The 18,375-nt window shown below is 45.0% G+C and overlaps 4 protein-coding genes across 4 annotated transcripts in view; all 4 read left to right on the forward strand.

Moving 5' to 3' along the window:
* Positions 1–18,375, forward strand: part of LOC137891531 (titin-like) — a 172,154-nt gene that overhangs the window by 31,768 nt on the left and 122,011 nt on the right. The window contains exons 39-54 of the mRNA XM_068736195.1: positions 1,230–1,280; positions 2,135–5,836; positions 6,420–6,698; positions 6,917–7,483; positions 7,691–7,972; positions 8,060–8,338; positions 8,430–8,711; positions 8,800–9,078; positions 9,162–9,449; positions 15,385–15,666; positions 16,111–16,389; positions 16,478–16,759; positions 16,842–17,120; positions 17,232–17,519; positions 17,615–17,893; positions 17,990–18,271. Coding sequence (XP_068592296.1) covers positions 1,230–1,280; positions 2,135–5,836; positions 6,420–6,698; positions 6,917–7,483; positions 7,691–7,972; positions 8,060–8,338; positions 8,430–8,711; positions 8,800–9,078; positions 9,162–9,449; positions 15,385–15,666; positions 16,111–16,389; positions 16,478–16,759; positions 16,842–17,120; positions 17,232–17,519; positions 17,615–17,893; positions 17,990–18,271 — 7,980 coding nt within the window. The remainder of the gene's footprint in view (positions 1–1,229; positions 1,281–2,134; positions 5,837–6,419; positions 6,699–6,916; positions 7,484–7,690; positions 7,973–8,059; positions 8,339–8,429; positions 8,712–8,799; positions 9,079–9,161; positions 9,450–15,384; positions 15,667–16,110; positions 16,390–16,477; positions 16,760–16,841; positions 17,121–17,231; positions 17,520–17,614; positions 17,894–17,989; positions 18,272–18,375) is intronic.
* LOC137891374 (myosin light chain kinase, smooth muscle-like) lies at positions 9,942–12,215 on the forward strand. The gene is made up of 4 exons (XM_068735945.1): positions 9,942–10,206; positions 10,931–11,209; positions 11,448–11,726; positions 11,865–12,215. Exons 1-4 carry the CDS (start codon positions 9,942–9,944, stop codon positions 12,173–12,175), a joined length of 1,134 nt encoding a protein of 377 aa, XP_068592046.1. The 3' UTR covers positions 12,176–12,215.
* On the forward strand, positions 12,224–12,921 carry LOC137891693 (neogenin-like; the record flags this gene model as incomplete). Its single annotated transcript, XM_068736433.1, has 2 exons — positions 12,224–12,527; positions 12,637–12,921. Coding segments are annotated over 2 exons (588 nt in total), but the record flags the coding sequence as incomplete, so codon positions are not given.
* On the forward strand, positions 13,017–14,082 carry LOC137889674 (roundabout homolog 3-like). Its single transcript, XM_068733641.1, has 3 exons — positions 13,017–13,284; positions 13,389–13,661; positions 13,742–14,082. Exons 1-3 carry the CDS (start codon positions 13,017–13,019, stop codon positions 14,044–14,046), a joined length of 846 nt encoding a protein of 281 aa, XP_068589742.1. The 3' UTR covers positions 14,047–14,082.

Consider the following 18,375-nt stretch of genomic DNA (forward strand, 5'->3'; position numbering starts at 1 on the left):
ACCAGCACGGACAGAACAGCTCCTCCGCCCAGCTCACTGTTGAAGGTTAATCTTTCTTTCTGTTTCTCCATCTGGTCCATACACCTCTCCACCTGCTCCTCCTGCTTCGTCCCCTCCCCTCATATTTAATATTCAGCCTGTAACCCGTTAGAATGTAATGGAATAACCCGCTCTAGTCTAGTTTACCTTCTCTTCCTGCTGCTGCCTCACTAACCCCATCTATCATCCTACTAACCCCTTGAGTGTTTAGAGTCGTAGCCTTATACGCTCTGACCCCTAATTACTCTCCCTAACTTTATCCTCACCCAGCAAAAGAAGTACATCTCAAAGCAGAAACCCCAATCCCTACTGATTCTGTGCGTAAAGTGTCTCAGACAGACACGGGGACCGCTAGAGGTCCTCCGGACCGAGACCAGCAGGAGACGGCGGAGAAGCCGGGACCGTCTCCTCCATCTTCCCAGAGACCCCACAGCCTCATCAGCCACCTGTACTTCCCTGATGTCCCACCTCATGACAAGCGAGGCCTCTCCAGCTGCCCCGAGTTCCTTATCAAACTCCCCCCCGAGCTGCTGGTCCGAACCAGAGACAGCAGCTCCTTGTGTTGCGTACTGAAGGGGGTCCCCACGCCATTCGTCATTTGGCTTAACAATCGGTTGAATGTTGAGGATTCTGTGTCTTACTCTCTGAAACACGACGGCCCCCTGGGCTGCGTAAACGTTAACAAAGTGGGACCCGGACAAGGGGGCTCTTACTCTTGCAAAAATGTCAACTCAGCCGGCGATGCTGAGTGCAGCGCGGTGACGACAGGTTGGCATCTGCATGCTTTTGGTCCTTCTACTCGCTCGGGCTTATTGTCGGCCCAACCACTCATTTTCACTGCTTCCCCACTCAGCCAGCAGAGGCACACTTCTTCTTCTTCTACAGGGTTTAACCGCTGTGTTTAGAAGAGGACGCTCACCTCTGTGTCCTGCTTTACTGACTAAACACATGGACAGACCTTAAGAGATCACTCATATCACTGAGCATTGTCCAAAAAACATCCAGCGGTTCTGCACATTAAGACCAAAAGGACGCATGCCAGAGTTTCAGTTAGAAGGAGAAAACAAACAAACCACACAGTTGATATGGATGCACGACCTGTCACTGATTCTAACAGTCTCGCACCATATGAAACTCTATGTTCAGTTTTGAGTGTGTTTTTTAATTCATACACGTTTGTGTCTTTACAGTAACGACAATGGACCAGGAGTCTGTGATTCAGGGCCGGCAGGAGGTCAAAGGTAAATCCATCTCTGTTTTAATGCTCTTCTTTATGTCGTAACAAAGAAGGTATTTTATTTGTTTGCCTTCAGATTATGCTTTAAGAAATTCATGTTGATTTAAATAAATGTAAATTACGTTTCAGAATGTTAAAATAAGATAATCCTTTATTAGTCCCGCAGTGGGGAAATCTACAGGATTACAGCAGCATACTGTGTATATATATATATATACACAGTATATATATATACATGTATATATGTATATATATATATATATATATATATATATATATATATGTATATATATATATATATATATATGTATATATATATATATATATTTATATATATAAATATATATATACAGTATTGTGCAAACAAGAGACATAGTAAAAACAACATCAAAACAAGTATTGTAAATAAGTAAAGTAAAAATCCACAATAACTGAAATATAACCATAACTAAAAACCAAACAATATGATATACAGACAGAATGTTTTACTGGTATTTAGATTTACTTTCAATTCTAAATTATTTTACTAGTTTTTTTTACTCAAGGTCCACTTGAAACATTTTTATAGAACTTTTAACTGCATCCGTCTTTATCAGTGGACAGTTTGTCTCCACATGACATTTAGAAGAATGTGAGACTGAAATCATGAAAACTTTCTGTTCAAAGATGGTTTTTGGAGTCAGATTTTGTGTTTTACCCTCCAAAATCTTAAAATCTAATGGCATGTAATGTAAAGTAAATGCACTTTGGGGTAAATTGGCTAAAACAGTATTGATTGATTGATTGATTTTCCTGTAGATGCATAAGTCATTCTGTTTTCAGTTGGAGTGTCTGTCTCACTGTGATTATTCCACTCAGCCTTTTCTAGCTCAACCATCGCAGTGGAAGAGGAAACCCAGGACTCGTACTACACCGGTCTAAAGTTATTAGATAAAACCAGAACACTTGAACTTAAGCCAGAGTCCAAACGCTTCTCCAGCACATTGGTGAAGAAAAAAGAGAAACCAGTTTTCCTCAGCAAACTCTCTCCAGCAGCTGTGACTGTCGGAGAAACTGCGACGTTTACCGTCACAGTTTCCGGGTGCCCTAAACCCACCGTTCAGTGGTTCCACAACGGGCAGACGATAGCCAGTTCTTCTGTTTACACCTTCGTTCACGAGCGAGATGAGTACAGTTTGGTCATTCACAAAGTTCAGAGGGAGTCTGAAGGAGAGTACTCCTGTACGGTCAGCAATAGATTTGGCCATTCAACCTGCACCTCTTATTTGCATGTTGAGGTGAAGGAGCCAGAAAAGGAGGAAGAAGTTGACAGGAGGACATTTGTCTCAACTGGCAAACCCCCAGAATTCACTACAACTATTGAGTGTCTTGAGTTATGTGAGGGAGGTCAGGCTTTCTTCAGGTACGTGCTGACTGGAGATCCTCTCCCTGAGGTTCAGTGGCTCAAAGGCAGCTTACACATTCAGCCCAGTGGGTTCTGGATCATTGTGAACAACCCAGATGGATCAGGCTTTATTAATATTCAGTGTGTCAAACAAGAGCACAGTGGTGTGTACACGTGTAAGGCCTCCAACCAACACGGGGAAGCCTCCTGTAGCGCCGAACTGCTGGTGGTCAGTGAGAAAGTCCAGGAAGAGCAGACGTTAGTTAAGAAAACAAAAGGTTTGAAAATATCCATGACTGAACAAACCACCGAATCCAGATTATACCAGAAAAGAACTCTGTCTGATCAGATGATTTACACCATCAGCACTGAGGACCGGCAGATTATCCCAAGCGAGGAGGTGGGAACCCTCCGAGAGCTCGACATCTCGGCCGCCACCCTCCATCGAGAGCGGCTCACCCACCAGGCTGCGGTGCTGCAGGCTCATGAGATACAGGAGAGGGTTTCTTTTGCTCCCACTCATCCACCTCAGGTCTCAGCCGTTCCAATGAAGCAGCTTCACATGGCCACTTTCTTATCTTCAGTCCAGGAGAGACAAAAGATCACCGAGCAGCACTCCGTACGCATTCTCAGTCCTGAGATTGTAGAACTCCAATTTGCCAAAGAGCAGCCGTCTAAACTCGTGTCGGCCACGTCTGAAGAGGTTGTCCCACTTGGCACAGTGAGGGCTGAGGCCTTGACAGACCGGGCCCCGGAGCATGGGAACACCTTGAATGAACCCAGGCAGCTTGTAAGCGGTCACCAAGTAGAGTCCAGTCTCCTTATCCTTGATGCAACTTCAGGTGTCGCTCACAGGCCTGAGGAAGAGAGGAGTTTTAGGGTCAAAGAGGGGGTTAAGATTTTATACTCGGCTCAGTCTGCAGGACAACTGCCGATCACAGAAAGACACTGTGAGCCTCTGCCACCTTTAGATGCAGCCACTCAGCCCCTGATTGAGAAAGAGCAATCCACACCAGTAGTAGCACCAGTCAGTGAAACTAGAGTGGCTTTATCCAAAGAACAGATGTTTGAAATACACCGACCAGAGCAGGAGAGTGTCTCCCCACAAAAAAACGTCTTTTATAAGTCAGCTATAACCACTGAGGAGAAATACGAACTCCAAGGTGAACAGACAGCACAGCTGCCGAGTATAGCATCTTCTGTGTGTCTGCAGCCTCAGCAAGAAGGGGAAAGATTCCTGAATCTGCAGGTTATCAGTGATCAGGATGTTTTACAGTCTGAGGGAAGGTTCAGCAGTGAGAAACCTTCCACAGAGCAGGCCGAGGCCAGGAAGAGTCCCACTTTGTTGCATTCGGTGACTCAAGAAGAGCAAAGAACTACGGTTTGCGAGGCAACCTCAGAGTTCTCAGCAAAGACTGAAGCCACGACGGTTCAGTCGAAGAAAGAGTTACCGCCGACAAAATACCTTCAGTCAGTTCATTCGGTATCAGTTCTACCAAAGGAAGGGATACTTACCGTCACTAAACCTGACCAACAGATGGCAAAGCAGAAACAGGAAAAGGCTAGAAAGCATGCAGCTGCCTCAGAAGAGAGAAGGGAGATTACAGCAGATTATCACAGAGATCTCGATGTGTCGGTGACCGGGGTTCAGTCGCAGCTTCGCACTGAGCCAAAGCCTTCCAGCGTCCTCACCGTCTCTTTCCAGACGATGCAGTTGCAGAAGGAGATGCCTTTCATTAGCGACGTCAAGCAGCAGCGAGCGCTGGTCCAGAAAGAGGACTACTGGAACATCATGCACTCTTTGAACGTTACGGACACTCACAGCCTCGAGGAGGGTCACACCAGTAACCTAAAAAACTATGAAAAATTCAACTCTGAGACAAAAGTTGAGCCTAAAATACCCAAAAGAACCGTTTTTATAGAGGAGAAGGCAGTTGCCAATGAGAGCTGTATTATCTTAGAAGCCGCTGAGCAGGACTTTGCAGTCCAGATCCAGGAAGGCCAAACAGTCCGGCAGTCGGTGCTGCTTGAAGAAAAGCAGGTCATTATGGGAGAGCAGTCGAGTGAGATACACAAATTTGAGGGCTCAACTGTCGGCATCGTGACACAGCCTAAAGAAGTTCTGTTTGTTCACGAGTCTCAGGACACTCTGAGTCTTCCAAAAGAACTCAACTTTGTGATTCACATTCCCAAATCGTCCAGTGTGAACATCCGGCGTCAGCTCAGAGCCGCTCTTCAGTCCGCTGTGGCCAGTGATCAACCAGTGTTACTGGCCGATGTCGCAGGAGGGTTACAGGCAGTGGAGGTTCAGGAGGTGAAGTTTCAAAGAGAGCCCAAACGGGCTACGTCTACATACCTGGTCACAACCCCAGGAGCCCCCATGGAGATCACTCTGTCTTTTGAAGGTGAATACCCTCAGACAGCTGACCTCAGGTCTGAACTCCAGGTAGCTCTGCATGCAATGGTTTTCCAGGAGCAGCAGAGTCTTACGTTGGAGCAACCAGGCACCATGCAGATGGACAAGCCTCAGAGAGCGCTGCTCAGCTCAGCGCCCTCCAAGGAGGTGCTGTCGTCTGTGGTGGACACCAAGATGGTGGCCGAGAGTGCAGTTGGGTTTCCTCCTGCTGAATCTCAGTCTGCTGCCGTCAAAACTGAAGCCAGGACTTCCTTCCAAAGCGCATCAGTTCAGAGCCGGTCTGAAATCCATGAGTCTCGGCAGGTGAGCATGAAGACAGTCCGGTCTGAGAGGAACGCCACCACTGCTGAAGTGACCACCACAGTTCCTGTGGGTCACGTTCCCATTGAGCAATCTGTGGACATTTTTGTCCACAGAGAAACCAGAGAGGAGTATCTCTCGGAGGCGATCATGATCAGCGAGTCCTCGGACAGTCTGGTAGATTTTCCTGCTGTCGTTGATTCTCTGGAAGACATTTGCGTTGAGGAAAAGAGCAAGGCCGTTTTTACTGCCACCATTAAGTACGTCACCAAAGCTAACTGGTTTTTCAACGGCCAGTTGGTGAAATCTGGCAAAGAGTTCAAGTGTTCTAAAGACCACAAGACACACACACTAGTTATCGACAAAGTTGTGAAGGAGAATCAAGGAGAATATGTCTGCGAGGCTGAGAATGAAGCCGGCAAGACGACAACATCTGCACGACTCACTGTGGTCTCAAGAGGTTTGATGATGGACAATTCTTTGATATCATCATCAACTAACTTCACACATTAGTGGAATTCTGTTGTCTGCAAACCTCAAACATAACTCAAACTTTAAATGAACTTCACGTGTTAAATACTAATGACATTAATCATAAGACTAAAATGAAAAAAACAAGGTATTTTTAAGGCATCTTTGCATATTTGTAAAGCTAAATTAAATTTGGATGTTTGAGCTTTTCACCAGACAGCAGTGACATCCTCACTTTTCCTTCAAGCTCATCCATTCCTCCACATGCATATCACCTCTTCATCCATTCATTTGTCCTTTTAAAGAATCACCTTTGACTTCATATCTTTAGATATCCATCACTTCTCATTCCTGCTTCTTCTTTGCATGATTTCTCTCGTCTTCTTATCACATCTAAAACCATTGATCTCCTCCACAGTCACAACAGGATAACTTTGTGTGTCACTTTCCATCCCAGGTTCACTACTCATCTCCACCTCCAGCAGAAACGTTCCATTTTACTTCCATTTCAACTACTTCTGTTTATTAACCTTGTTGTTTTTTTTTTCTTTCTTTCTCTCCAAAAATCGCAGTGAAACCTGTGTTCAGGCACAGAATTGTTCCCATGGAGACCAACATTGGCAACACGGCCAAGTTTGAATGTGAAACTGAGGACGCTCCTAATGTGAGCTTCAAGTGGTTCAAAGATGGAAACCAGATCAAAGAGGGTGATAAGTACAGGATCATCAGTCGCTTCAGTACTTCCTCTCTGGAGCTCCTGAGCCCAAACAAGGACGACGGGGGTGAATACACTTGCAAGGCGTCCAATCAGCACGGCATTGACGAATGCTCCGCCTCTCTCAACATAACGGGTAAGAGCGACGCATGTCTCCTTTCTCTGCTGGTGGAGTTGGCAGCTGTTAATCTAGAACTGTTGTTGACTTCTTTTTCCTTCGTAGAATCATCTTTTGCTGGTCGAAACTTTGCATTTAATTTGCTTAATTGTGAATTATTTGCTGCCAGTATCTCTTTATTAACAGGGTACAACATTTTACCACTAATGTTCTTCTGTTTTTCTTAATTTTTATAGAGCAATGCCCTCCTGCCTTTATAACTAAACCTGACCCTCAGATTTTGTATGCTGGAAAGAGGGCAATGATACAGTGTGTAATATCAGGATCTGGTCCACTGAATGTTGTCTGGCTCAAAGACAACCAGGCCTTACCCAGAGAGCCTGAACACTACCAAACCTCTTGTGACAAGAATAAGCACACTCTCGAGATTACCAGAGTCGATCCGGCTGACGGGGGGCTTTATGCGTGCAAAGTGTCTAATAATGTTGGCACAACCGAGTGCAGCACGGAGCTGCGAGTCATTGATAAACCCAACTTTGTGAAGCCCCTTGGTCCGGTGGCGGCCGTGGTCGGAGCTCCTCTGCAGCTGGAGTGTCTGGTGGATGAGGACACTGGAGTAACTGTCTCCTGGACCAGAGATGGTAGAAAAGTCCATCAGTCTCCAGACTGTAAACTGTCCTTTGAGGATAAGACAGTTACTCTTGATATCCTAAAGACCACACTGAAAGATTGTGGAAATTATGTGTGTACGGTGACTAATGCCGCTGGGAGTGCAACTTGCTCCACCTCGGTGAAGGTTCAAGGTAAGAGCTGTCTCGTTCATTTTCTTGGCTGCTGCAGCTTTTGTAGCGGTTGCAAATCTGCAGGACTGAAAATGAACACAATTGTATTCTGTGGTGTCTAATTAAGGTGTACCTCTTTAATCTCTTCTCTTTTAATGCTGTGTTTTTTTATTTATTTTTATTGAAATGACTTCTTTGACCTCATCTTTAAACCACACACCTCTCCAGAGCCGCCGGTCTTTGTGAAGAGGCTGGAAGCCTCCACAGTTTGGAAGCAGGGCAGCACTGCACGGCTACAATGCACCGTCAAAGGATCCCCTGAACTCCACACCAGCTGGTTCTTTAACAACAGCGAGTTGTCTGCTGGTGAAAGATATGACATCAGTCTGAAGGATGGAGTCACAACTCTTGAGATAAAGGATGTCATGTTAAGTGACAGTGGAAACTTTACCTGTGAGGTTCTTAATGAGTCTGGGTGTGAAAGCTGCAGCACTAAAGCAACAGTTAAAGGTGTGTAGACTTAGACTATTTTAGTACAGAGCCAAATATTCAATCCGGACAAGATCCGGTCTAACCGAGCTATGTGTTCCCCTTTAGAACCGCCGTCTTTCAGGAAGGAGTTAGTCCCCTTGGAGGCGGTCAGAGGATCGGTAGCCGTTTTGGAATGTGAGATTTCAGGCTCTGTGCCGTTTGAGGTGACCTGGAAAAAGAATAAGAAACATCTGTCAGCAGATAAGAAGTACAGGATCGTGTCTCAGGGATTTCTGACCTCTCTGGAGATCCACTCATTTGAGAGCGCTGACGCTGGTGAATACGAATGTGTCGTATCAAATGAGGTTGGGTCAGTAACCTCAAAGTCATCGGCTAAACAGAGAGGTTGGTGTCAACAGAAACAGAGGACATATGTTCTTTATTAGTGCTGTTCTCCTCTAGGCTGCTGTTTACATTGTTATCACTGTTATTTCAGAGCCGCCTATGTTCTCAAAGAGGGTTGAAAGTGCGACAGCAGTGTTGGGAAATACAGTGAAACTACAGGGAACCATTAAGGGCTCAGCTCCCATCACTGTCAAATGGATGAAAGACACTGAGCTGCTCAGAGATGACGATCCAAACGTCAACATGACATTTGTGAACAACATTGCTGTCATTTCCTTCTCATCCGTTGAGATAAAGCACGGCGGCAAGTACACCTGCCTTGCCAACAACGAGGCAGGACAGCAGAAATGTGAAGCTGTGTTAACAGTTCAAGGTCAGAACACATTCCTATTTGTTAGAAATATTTCTAAAATGGAGATGTAGATGTTTCTGAACTCTAAAAAACTCATGTTGTATTATAGAACCGGCTAAGATCTTAGAGAAAGCAGAGTCCATCAGTGTGACTGCAGGTGATTCTGCCACATTGGAGTGCACGATCTCTGGAAGCCCAGACCTCAAAGTGAAGTGGTTCAAAGACGACAAGGAGATGATCAGTGGCCGTAAATATAAGATGACTGTGAAGGAGAGCACTGCCATCCTAAAGATCCTCTCAGCAGATAAAGGAGACACTTCAGAGTACAAAATGGAGGTGTCCAATAAAGTTGGGAAAGACCAGTGCTCATGCTCGGTCACCATTATAGGTCAGTTTGAGCCCAGAATACAGTTTCAATAGCAACTTAGAGATGTGGCTGTTGGTTTATGTTTGATATATTTCCTCACACAGATCGTGCAGTTCCACCATCCTTCACCAAAACTCTAAAGAAAGTGGATGGGAGGGTTGGTAGTAATGTAACCTTGGAATGCAGAGTTGCTGGATCTCAGCCGATGGTCGTTTCTTGGTACAAAGACCAGAAACAAATCCACAGCAATGGCAAATATAAGCTTGATTTCGGTGAGATTACAGCCTCCCTCACCATAAGTGGCCTGGAGCAAAGTGATGGTGGAGTTTATACCTGCCGGGCCTCTAACGATGCTGGAGAAAAAGAGACCAGTGGTTCTTTGTCCCTCAAAGGTCAGAGGAGTTGAAATACTTTAACCTGAGATCAAACAGGACTCTAACAGTTATTGATAGGCTTTGAACATGAATGCTGTTTTTCTTCCCAAATAACTCCAGAACCTCCGGTCTTCACGGTGAAACCTAAATCCCAGGACGCCTCACCGGGATCAAATGTGGTCATAAAATCCACCTTTACAGGATCAGCTCCTCTGGTTGTTAAATGGTTCAGAGAGGAGAGTGAGATTTTCACTGGAGGAAAGTGTTTCATAAAGAAAGACGCCTCTTCGAGCTCTTTGGAGCTTAACTCTGTGAAACCCAGTGACTCCTCTAAATACACATGCCAAGTGTCCAACGATGCTGGGAAGGTGGATTGCACCGCAGTCCTCTTTGTGAAAGGTGCTGTTTCATTCTTTCTTTTTAAAAAGTGATACGCTGAACTGTTGTTTTCTTTATTTAAACTCTTGTGTTTACTGTAACTGTTAATTTACAGAAGCCCCAATGTTTACAATGAAGCTTGAGCCTTCACAGCAGCTGAAAACTGGACAACCTCTCAAGTTGTCCTGCAAAGTGCAGGGAACCCCTGTTATTAGCATCATATGGTTCATAAACGGCTCAGAAATCTCTTCAGACCTCAAACACTCGATGTCCTTCGACGGCTCGATAGCAACTCTGGAGGTAGAGAACTGCTCTGTGGAGGATAGCGGAGATTATGTCTGCATGGCGTCCAACGAGGCCGGCAGAAACCAGAGCAGCTGCTCAGTAACAGTGAAAGGTTGGTCCAGTATTCAGTAGTCCTTTAGTCAAACTTTTGAGATGAAGTCTGGTCCACATTGGTCTTCGGCATGTTCAATGCTGCCCACTTTAACAGGGAATCTTGGCGTTCTTGTCTCTCCACCAAACACAGAAGCCAGTGAGGGATCAAACCCTTTGTTTTTCACTTGTGACTTCTGTTAGTCCTTCAACCAAATCTCAACTACTTTCAACATCAAGCTAACTAGTTGATTCAACTTTCTGTCGGGCAAGAACGAAACTTAGAAACGACACAAGTTATACGTACAAGTATAAAATAAAGCAAAGCAACTTGTGTTTGCATCACGTCAAACATACTAAAGAAAAGAAGAGATATAGAGATACAATCAAGATGCTTCCTGTCGTCCAAGGTCTAAGGATATGAAACAATCATATCTCGATCAGCTTCTACTCAACCATTTCTTCTACAATCAGTTAGTTTTCAGTGACAACATGATATCAACTTCTCCAATGTTCTCAGTCCTAAATGTTATTCTACAAATGAACTGTGTTTCAGTTGCTGCTCTAGAATTCACTTCTCAACAGAGACTTAACTTTGGAGACCGATGAGTGTGGAGCGTTTGAAATGTTTCGGCTCTTAGCAGCTAGAAGAACTCTGTGGACCAGACGGGCCTCATGAGACCATAAGTCACCCCCTCAGCCTTCTATTGCCTTTAAATATAACCTTTATTATCTTTGTTTTGTAGAGCCTCCGGTGTTTGTGAGGTCTTTTGAATCAGCTGAGCTTGTAAAGGGAGCTGACATTATCTTGGAAGGAACCGTTTCCGGTTCCCCTCCTTATGAAATCACTTGCTTCCTCAATGATAAACTGATCAGAAGCAGCAAAAAGCATAAGATCAGTGTTGAAAACGACACCGTCACTCTTCACGTCTCAAAATGTGAGAGCGGAGACGCTGGGACGTACCAATGCACTGTTGCAAATGATGTTGGGGAGACATCTTGTAATTGCCAGATTTCACTGAAAGGTTAGTTCAACAACAGTTTAAAATACTGTCATCCAAGGTTATCTTTCTACATGTTGCCCCATTGCCAATACATTATTTTTCAATGCAAATTTCAGCTGTTTAATTTTGGGGCATTTTGGACAAATTCTTGATATGGATGCTGCACATGCTTTTTTTTTTCATTGCACAGCCATTAGATCAGGGAGCTAGAGATTTGCAATGTGGATCATCTGTCTGATTTGTGGTCTTCTCCCACTAGAACCTCCATCATTTGTTCAGAGACTAGAGGATGTGTCCTGCATGGTGGGCTCTGAGGTCTCTATGAAGTGTCTGTTGTCTGGATCACTTCCCATGACTCTCTCCTGGATAAAGGACGGACATGAGCTCACAGAAGACGAGCATGTTAAGATGTCCTATGAAACCAAAAGTGCCGTGTTGAATTTGAAAAATGCTCAGTTATCACACGGCGGGAAATATGTGTGTCAAGCCCAGAACAAAGCCGGGACTCAGAGATGTGCCGCTGTGCTCGTAGTGACAGGTTTGTAGGACGTTTGTCTTTTTGTCTCAAATGCTTTTGCTTTTATGTGAAGCTTTGACATTCCATCTGTTGCATTAACACCGTTAAGCAGTTAAGTGGTGGCAGCTAACTCAGTTTTGGACCTTTTTGTGATCCCAGAGCCAGCAAATATTTCAGAACATGCAAAGTCCATCAGTGTAACAGAGGGCGACCCGGCCCGGCTTGAATGCAGATTCTCAGGCACCAAACCGCTCAAGTCCAGATGGATGAAGGCGGGAAAGGAGCTGACGTCGGGCCGAAGATACAAAGTACAGAGTGCCGACAGACGCTCTGTACTACAGATTATTAAAGTAGATCAAAGCGACAGTGGTGAATACACCTTTGAAGTCTCAAACAATGCTGGGTGCAGTTCTTGTGAGGCAACCATTTCTGTCTTAGGTCAGTTTATCCCAACGTTTCATGTCTTTTAAAATATCTTCTATTCTCTTCATACAACCAACTAAACATGTTGTTTTTGCACTTTGTATATAATAGATCAGATTATCAAACCGTCTTTTACGAGAAAACTGAAGCAGACGGAAGGTATCAAAGGATCGTTTGCTCATCTGGAGTGTCTGGTATCCGGTTCCTTGCCGATAACCATACAATGGTACAAAGATGAGAAAGAGATCCAGACTGATGAGAAACACAAATGCACTTTCTTTGAGAATGTTGCTTTCCTGGAAATCTCTAATCTTGACAGTAAAGACAGCGGCAGCTATACCTGCATCGCTAAGAACAAAGCAGGAACCGTCCAGTGCTCTGGGAACTTGTTTGTCAAAGGTTTGTTTGTGGTATTTATCAGTAGGTGGATGTGTCCAATCAAAGTTTAGCTACACATCTTAAAGGATCTTTGTTATATAAGCATTATTTCCTTTTGTTTCTCTTCCAGAACCACCATGCATTCTTGAAAAGCCTGACTCCATGAATGTTTTGCCCGGCTCCAAAGTCCAGTTTAACGTACTGGTCTCTGGTACGCCGCCACTGACCACCAAATGGTTTAAAAACAAGAAAGAGATTCTATCCAGTGCCGACTGCTCTGTGGTCAAAGACAACACCTCGAGCTCTCTGAAGCTCTTCTTTGCTAAAACCTCTGATTCTGGAGACTATGTCTGTGAAATCCAGAACGATGTGGGCTCCACTTCATGCCAGACAACGCTCTTTGTCAAAGGTTAATATTGGTCTCTCTCCTTGACTAGTTTTCTTTATCTTTTAGTGATCACCATACGTAAGTAACTTCTGTACATATTTGTTCCAGAACCTCCTTTTTTCATGGAGAAACCCGAAGGTGTTTCAATAGTAAAGGTCGGAGACAGCAAGGTGTTTGAGTGCAAGGTTGCTGGTTCTCCAGAGATCTCTGTGCATTGGTTCAGAGACGGAGCTGAGATTCACCAAAGTGACAAACACATGATGTCGTTCATGAACTCTGTGGCCAACTTAGAGGTTTGTCAAGTCTGTGAAAGTGACAGCGGGAAATACTTCTGCGAAGTCTCCAACGAAGCAGGAACAGAGAGTTGTACTGTTGAGCTAGAAGTGAAAGGTTGGTTTTCCTCTTCATGTTAACATCTTGTCAGAGACAATTATAAATGTCGTCACTAAAACGGGTCAGAAGCTGCTGTAGTTTGACATGCATTCTTATTTCAGAGCCTCCTTTGTTCGCCGAAGAGCTGACGACTCTCCAAGTCGTTGAAGGTTCCACCGCAGCATTCTCTTCCATAATGACAGGAAGTGCTCCGTTCAAGGTCACATGGTTCAAAGATAAAAAGCCAATCAAAGCCAGCAAAAAGCATCTTGTTGAAAGTGAACACGTGAGCTTGAAAATCCAGGACTGTAAAGTGGGAGATGTTGGTGCTTATGAGTGTGTGGTAGCCAACGAGGTTGGAAGTTGTACTGGCTTAACATCTTTGACTCTGAAAGGTTGGTTTGACTTCACACTGACACACATGAGGCACTGAACCCTCTCTGGTATTTAAACCCACATCTTTTCTTTCTATTAGTTCCTCCAATGTTTGTTCAGAAGATAGAAAATGTCTCATCTGTTCTGGGAGCTGTTGCGGTCTTTCGCTGCTCCGTAGAAGGTTCTCTGCCTCTTTCTGTACAATGGCAAAAAGACGAGAACTGGATCACCGAGGATCCAACGGTTGAGAGAACGTTTGAGAACAAAGAGGCCACTCTCAGGATTCCTTCCTGTGAGGCAACGCACAGGGGGAAATACACCTGTCAGGTGGTAAATGAGGCCGGGCAGGACAAATGCACTGCCACCCTTGTGGTGCAAGGTACCCATTGTTCTTTATTACATTAAAGGTAGCTCTAATGCAATTACAGGTGCACTCACCTCTTCTTCTCGGTGTTGTAGAACCACCTAGGATCCAAGAGATGATTGAAGTAGTCAAAGTGACCCGTGGAGACCCGGTTAGTCTTGAGTGCAGGCTAACTGGAACTCCTCAGATCAGGGTGAAGTGGACTAAAGATGGCAAAGAGCTCCAGTCGAGCAGAAAACATCATCTCTGCTACGAGAACAACCTCAGCAGTGTGAACATAAAGTCCTCTCAGACCGAGGACAGCGGAGAGTACCTGTTTGAAGCCACTAACTCTGTGGGGAATTGCAGCTGTAAAGTCACGCTGGTTGTTTTAGGTTTGTAAAGATATTAACAGATCATTTAAGTTGTAGATAAAAGTGCCTGCTAAATGACTGTAATGTAGATTTGTGTATTTTCTTTGACTCTAATTATCTTTTGTCACTTTGATTAAACAGAAGAAGTAATTCCTCCAACGTTCATTCGGAAATTAACAAACATTCAAGCGATTATGGGTTCGGTGGTGACCATGGAGTGCAAAGTGTCTGGTTCTCTTCCAATATCAGTCGAATGGAGCAAAGGGAAAGAAAAGATCACCAAGAGCTCCAAATATGAACTTGTGCACATTGAGAACTCAGTGTCTCTGGAGTTTAAACTGACTGAGGGTTCTGATACTGGAGAGTACTCCTGTAAGGTCTCCAACGCAGCCGGCAGCTGTGTGTGCAGTGGAGTTCTCACAGCGAAAGGTCAGCATTCAAGCTGTTCACTTTGTTCAATGTTCACCTCAAAGGCTGTCGTCATGTGTGGTAATCTTTTCTCTGTGTGGGTTTTTTAGTGCCACCGAGGTTCGTTTCAGAGCCCAAGTCTCAGGCTGTTGTTCAGAAGTCTACTGTGCTCTTCAGAAGTGTCTTTGAAGGAACGTCTCCATTTATGGTGAAGTGGTTTAAGGATGACGTGGAGCTCATCACGGGGCCGTCGTGTACGATCCGACTGGAGGAATTTTCCTCCTCTGTAGAGCTCCACTCAGTCGGGACTCAGCAATGTGGAATTTATTCGTGCCAAGTTTGCAACGAAGCCGGCGAAGTGAAAAGTGCAGCAGAGTTGTTGGTGAAAGGTTGGACTCCTCTTCTTCTTTTTTGTCCTCCACTATCATCGTCACTCAGCTAACTCCAACTTTTTTCTCCATTGTCACAGCTCTTCTGTCTTCATATTCATGTTCTTAACTTCTTCTTTTCTCACCAGGAATATCTATGTTGTGTTCAGAGTCACCGTCCTCTATTCATCACATTGATTCATGGGTTTCTTTGTTCTGATAGTAACTTGATCTTGTTTTGACTTTGCAGAACCACCTCAGTTTATCCAGAGACTTCCTCCCACAACCTTTGTGAAGATGTGTGAGGGACACCGTTTTGAATGCAAAGCCACCGCCGCACACTCCCTCAATATGTGCTGGTACAAAAACGACCAAAAGATAAGCGACGGAGACAACTACAAAACAATGTTTGTTGACTCCACTGCATACCTCCAGCTGATCTCCACGAGGTTTGAGGATAACGGCGTCTACACCTGTGAGGCTCATAACGATGCTGGCAGTGCGATCTGCAGCACCACTCTCACAGTTCAAGGTATCGAGGAGACTCTTTGCGATGCGTCGCTGGTGTTTTGTGGACTTTTCCCTCTAAACTTGTGTAGCATGAATTAAAAACCCTCTTGATGCAGATTTAGATTTTCCGTCTTCAGTTTGAGTGTTTTTGGAACCCTGTCTTAAAACTTCAGCATGGAATCCAACGACTCCTTCTGTCTCAGTGGAAGACCACATTCTCCTCCTGTGTGTCGGATGGCATGAGTCCAAGTGTTCCCTCTTTTTTAGACAGAATGACCTTCAGTTTACCCTTTAGTACTCCCTTGACTTTATTAATTTCTCTGATTTTCTCCCACTAATGATCTTTCTGTCGACGTCTGGATGGATTCTTCTAACATGGACTGAACTTCAGCATGAACCTCAACAATAATTTCTATCCCATGAATCTGCTTTCAGTTTGTTAACATACCTTTGATATATCTTCCAGAGTCCCCGTCCTTTATTAAAACTCCAAGTCCAGTAGAGGGCGTTAAAGGGAAAGATGCCAGCTTACACTGTGAGGTCTACGGCACTCAGCCTTTCCAGATTAACTGGTACAAAGACAAAAGGCCGCTGAAGGAGAGCAGGACGTATAAGATGGTCAGTGATGGTAGCTCTGCCACACTTCACATTATGAAGCTGGAGCAAGACGATGCAGGTCTTTATGAGTGCAGAGTGTCTAACAACGTAGGAAGTGAAAGCTGTCACTCTACTGTTAGCCTAAAAGGTTGGTTTCAGAATCGCTGTCTGTCTCCTCAAAGTTAGTCTTGGGGTGAAGACCTCTCCTCACCTCTGATCTTTCCATCACTGTTCAGAACAACCGGCGTTTGTCAAGAAACTGTCTGACGAGTCGGTGACCGACGGTCAACAGCTGACGCTGACGGCTAGGGTGAAAGGCTCTGAGCCTCTGACTGTGTCCTGGGTTCAGGACAAGGATCACATCCTCAGAGACGGTGACAACAGGAAGATCACCTTTGAGAATAACGTGGTTACCCTCGTGGTGCCCAGAGCCGACTCCACCACAGCTGGTAGATACACCTGCCAGCTGAGGAACGACGCTGGAGTCGTGGAGTCCGTCTCCCAAGTGACCGTTCTAGGTTCGTAGAGCTCCACACTTTATAATGTTAGCGACAGTGTGAGGATTTGTTCAGCTTAATATCTTCTTCCCCTAATTTCTAGAACCCGCTGCTATTGTGGATAGCCCCGAGTCCTTCAACGTGCAGTCAGGAGAAAACACAGCTCTGGAGATCACAGTGTCCGGTTCACCAGAACTGAAAACTAAGTGGTTCAAGGACAACAAAGCGCTGTCTGCTGGTGCCAAGTACCAGATGTCCTTCACAAAGAAGGTGGCCTCCCTGAAGATTCGCGCTGCTGATAAAGCAGACGCTGGAGAATACAAGCTGGAGGTTACGAACCATGTCGGCACAGCCTCCTGCAAAACTAAGCTCTCTGTCTCAGGTTCGTAGACATGACCTACACAAACTCTCTCATCCTCTTGTGACACGTTGTTCCTTTTCACTTGCAGTGAGCGATGAAATGCTTCATGACTTGTTTGTGTTTTGACAATAGATAAGTTGATTCCTCCGAGTTTCATAAGGAAGCTGAGAGACACCCACCTGGTTGTTGGTAAGCCTGGTGAGATGGAGTGTAAGGTCACCGGCTCTGCTCCTTTAACAACCTCCTGGTTCCACAACGGCCAGGAGATCCAGAGTGGACCAAACTATGACATTAGCTGCACGGATAATAACTGCAAACTGAGAGTTCCAACAATCAGGATGTCAGATTCTGGCAAGTACACATGTAAAGCTGCAAATGCTGCAGGAGCCAGCGAGACGAGCGCTTCAATGAACGTGACAGGTCAGTCGACGGAGATAAAGTCCAGATCATCTCAACAATCGGACTCTTTACAGAAAGCTAATCTTTCAACACACACTTTCTTTATTTGAACCCAGAACCTCCATCTTTCGTGGAAACACCTGAAGCAAAGGAAACTTTGCCCGGCAAAAACGTGTCTTTCTCGGCTCAAGTGAAGGGCAGTGCCCCCCTGAAGGTAAAATGGTTCAGGGGAGCCAAGGAAATGCAGCACGGAAGAGGCTGCGAGATCGTTCTGAAGGACGACATTGCCACTTTGGTGCTTCACAAAGTGGAAAAGTCCCACGCAGGAGAGTACACCTGCCAGATTATTAACGACGCGGGGAAGGAAAGCTGTCCCGTCAACCTGTTTGTCAAAGGTTTGTTAGCATGATAGATACCTTTTGTTCACCATCTGTGCACTCTTAAAGGTGATTTGTTCTCTTTGTAACTGATCATGGAATTACCTCCCTCAGAACCAGTCCACTTTGTGAAGAAGCTGAGGGACGTGTCCTCTGAGAAGGGGAAGTCTCTCAGGCTTGAGGTCACGTTCGCTGGAACCCCCCAGGTCAATGTGACCTGGAGGAAGGACGGTAACCTCATCTGGGCCTCGTACCAGTACAATATGATCAGCACAGACACCTCCTCCATCCTGGAGGTTCTTTACTCTGAGAAGATGGATGCAGCCGGTAGATACTCCTGTGAAGTAGACAACAAAGTCGGAAGTGACAAATGCCAAGCACAAGTGTCAATTCTAGGTAAAATCATCGTGCATGTTTGTGTAGTTTCATTTGTAATCATTCATCATAATTTATTAATTTCATTCAGTCATTCATTCCTTCATAAAAACATCTGTAGTTAA

This window comes from Cebidichthys violaceus, unplaced genomic scaffold, assembly GCF_023349555.1.
Source record: "Cebidichthys violaceus isolate CVI_PGR_0920_01 unplaced genomic scaffold, fCebVio1.0.p SCAF_11, whole genome shotgun sequence".
Lineage (NCBI taxonomy): Eukaryota > Metazoa > Chordata > Actinopteri > Perciformes > Stichaeidae > Cebidichthys > Cebidichthys violaceus.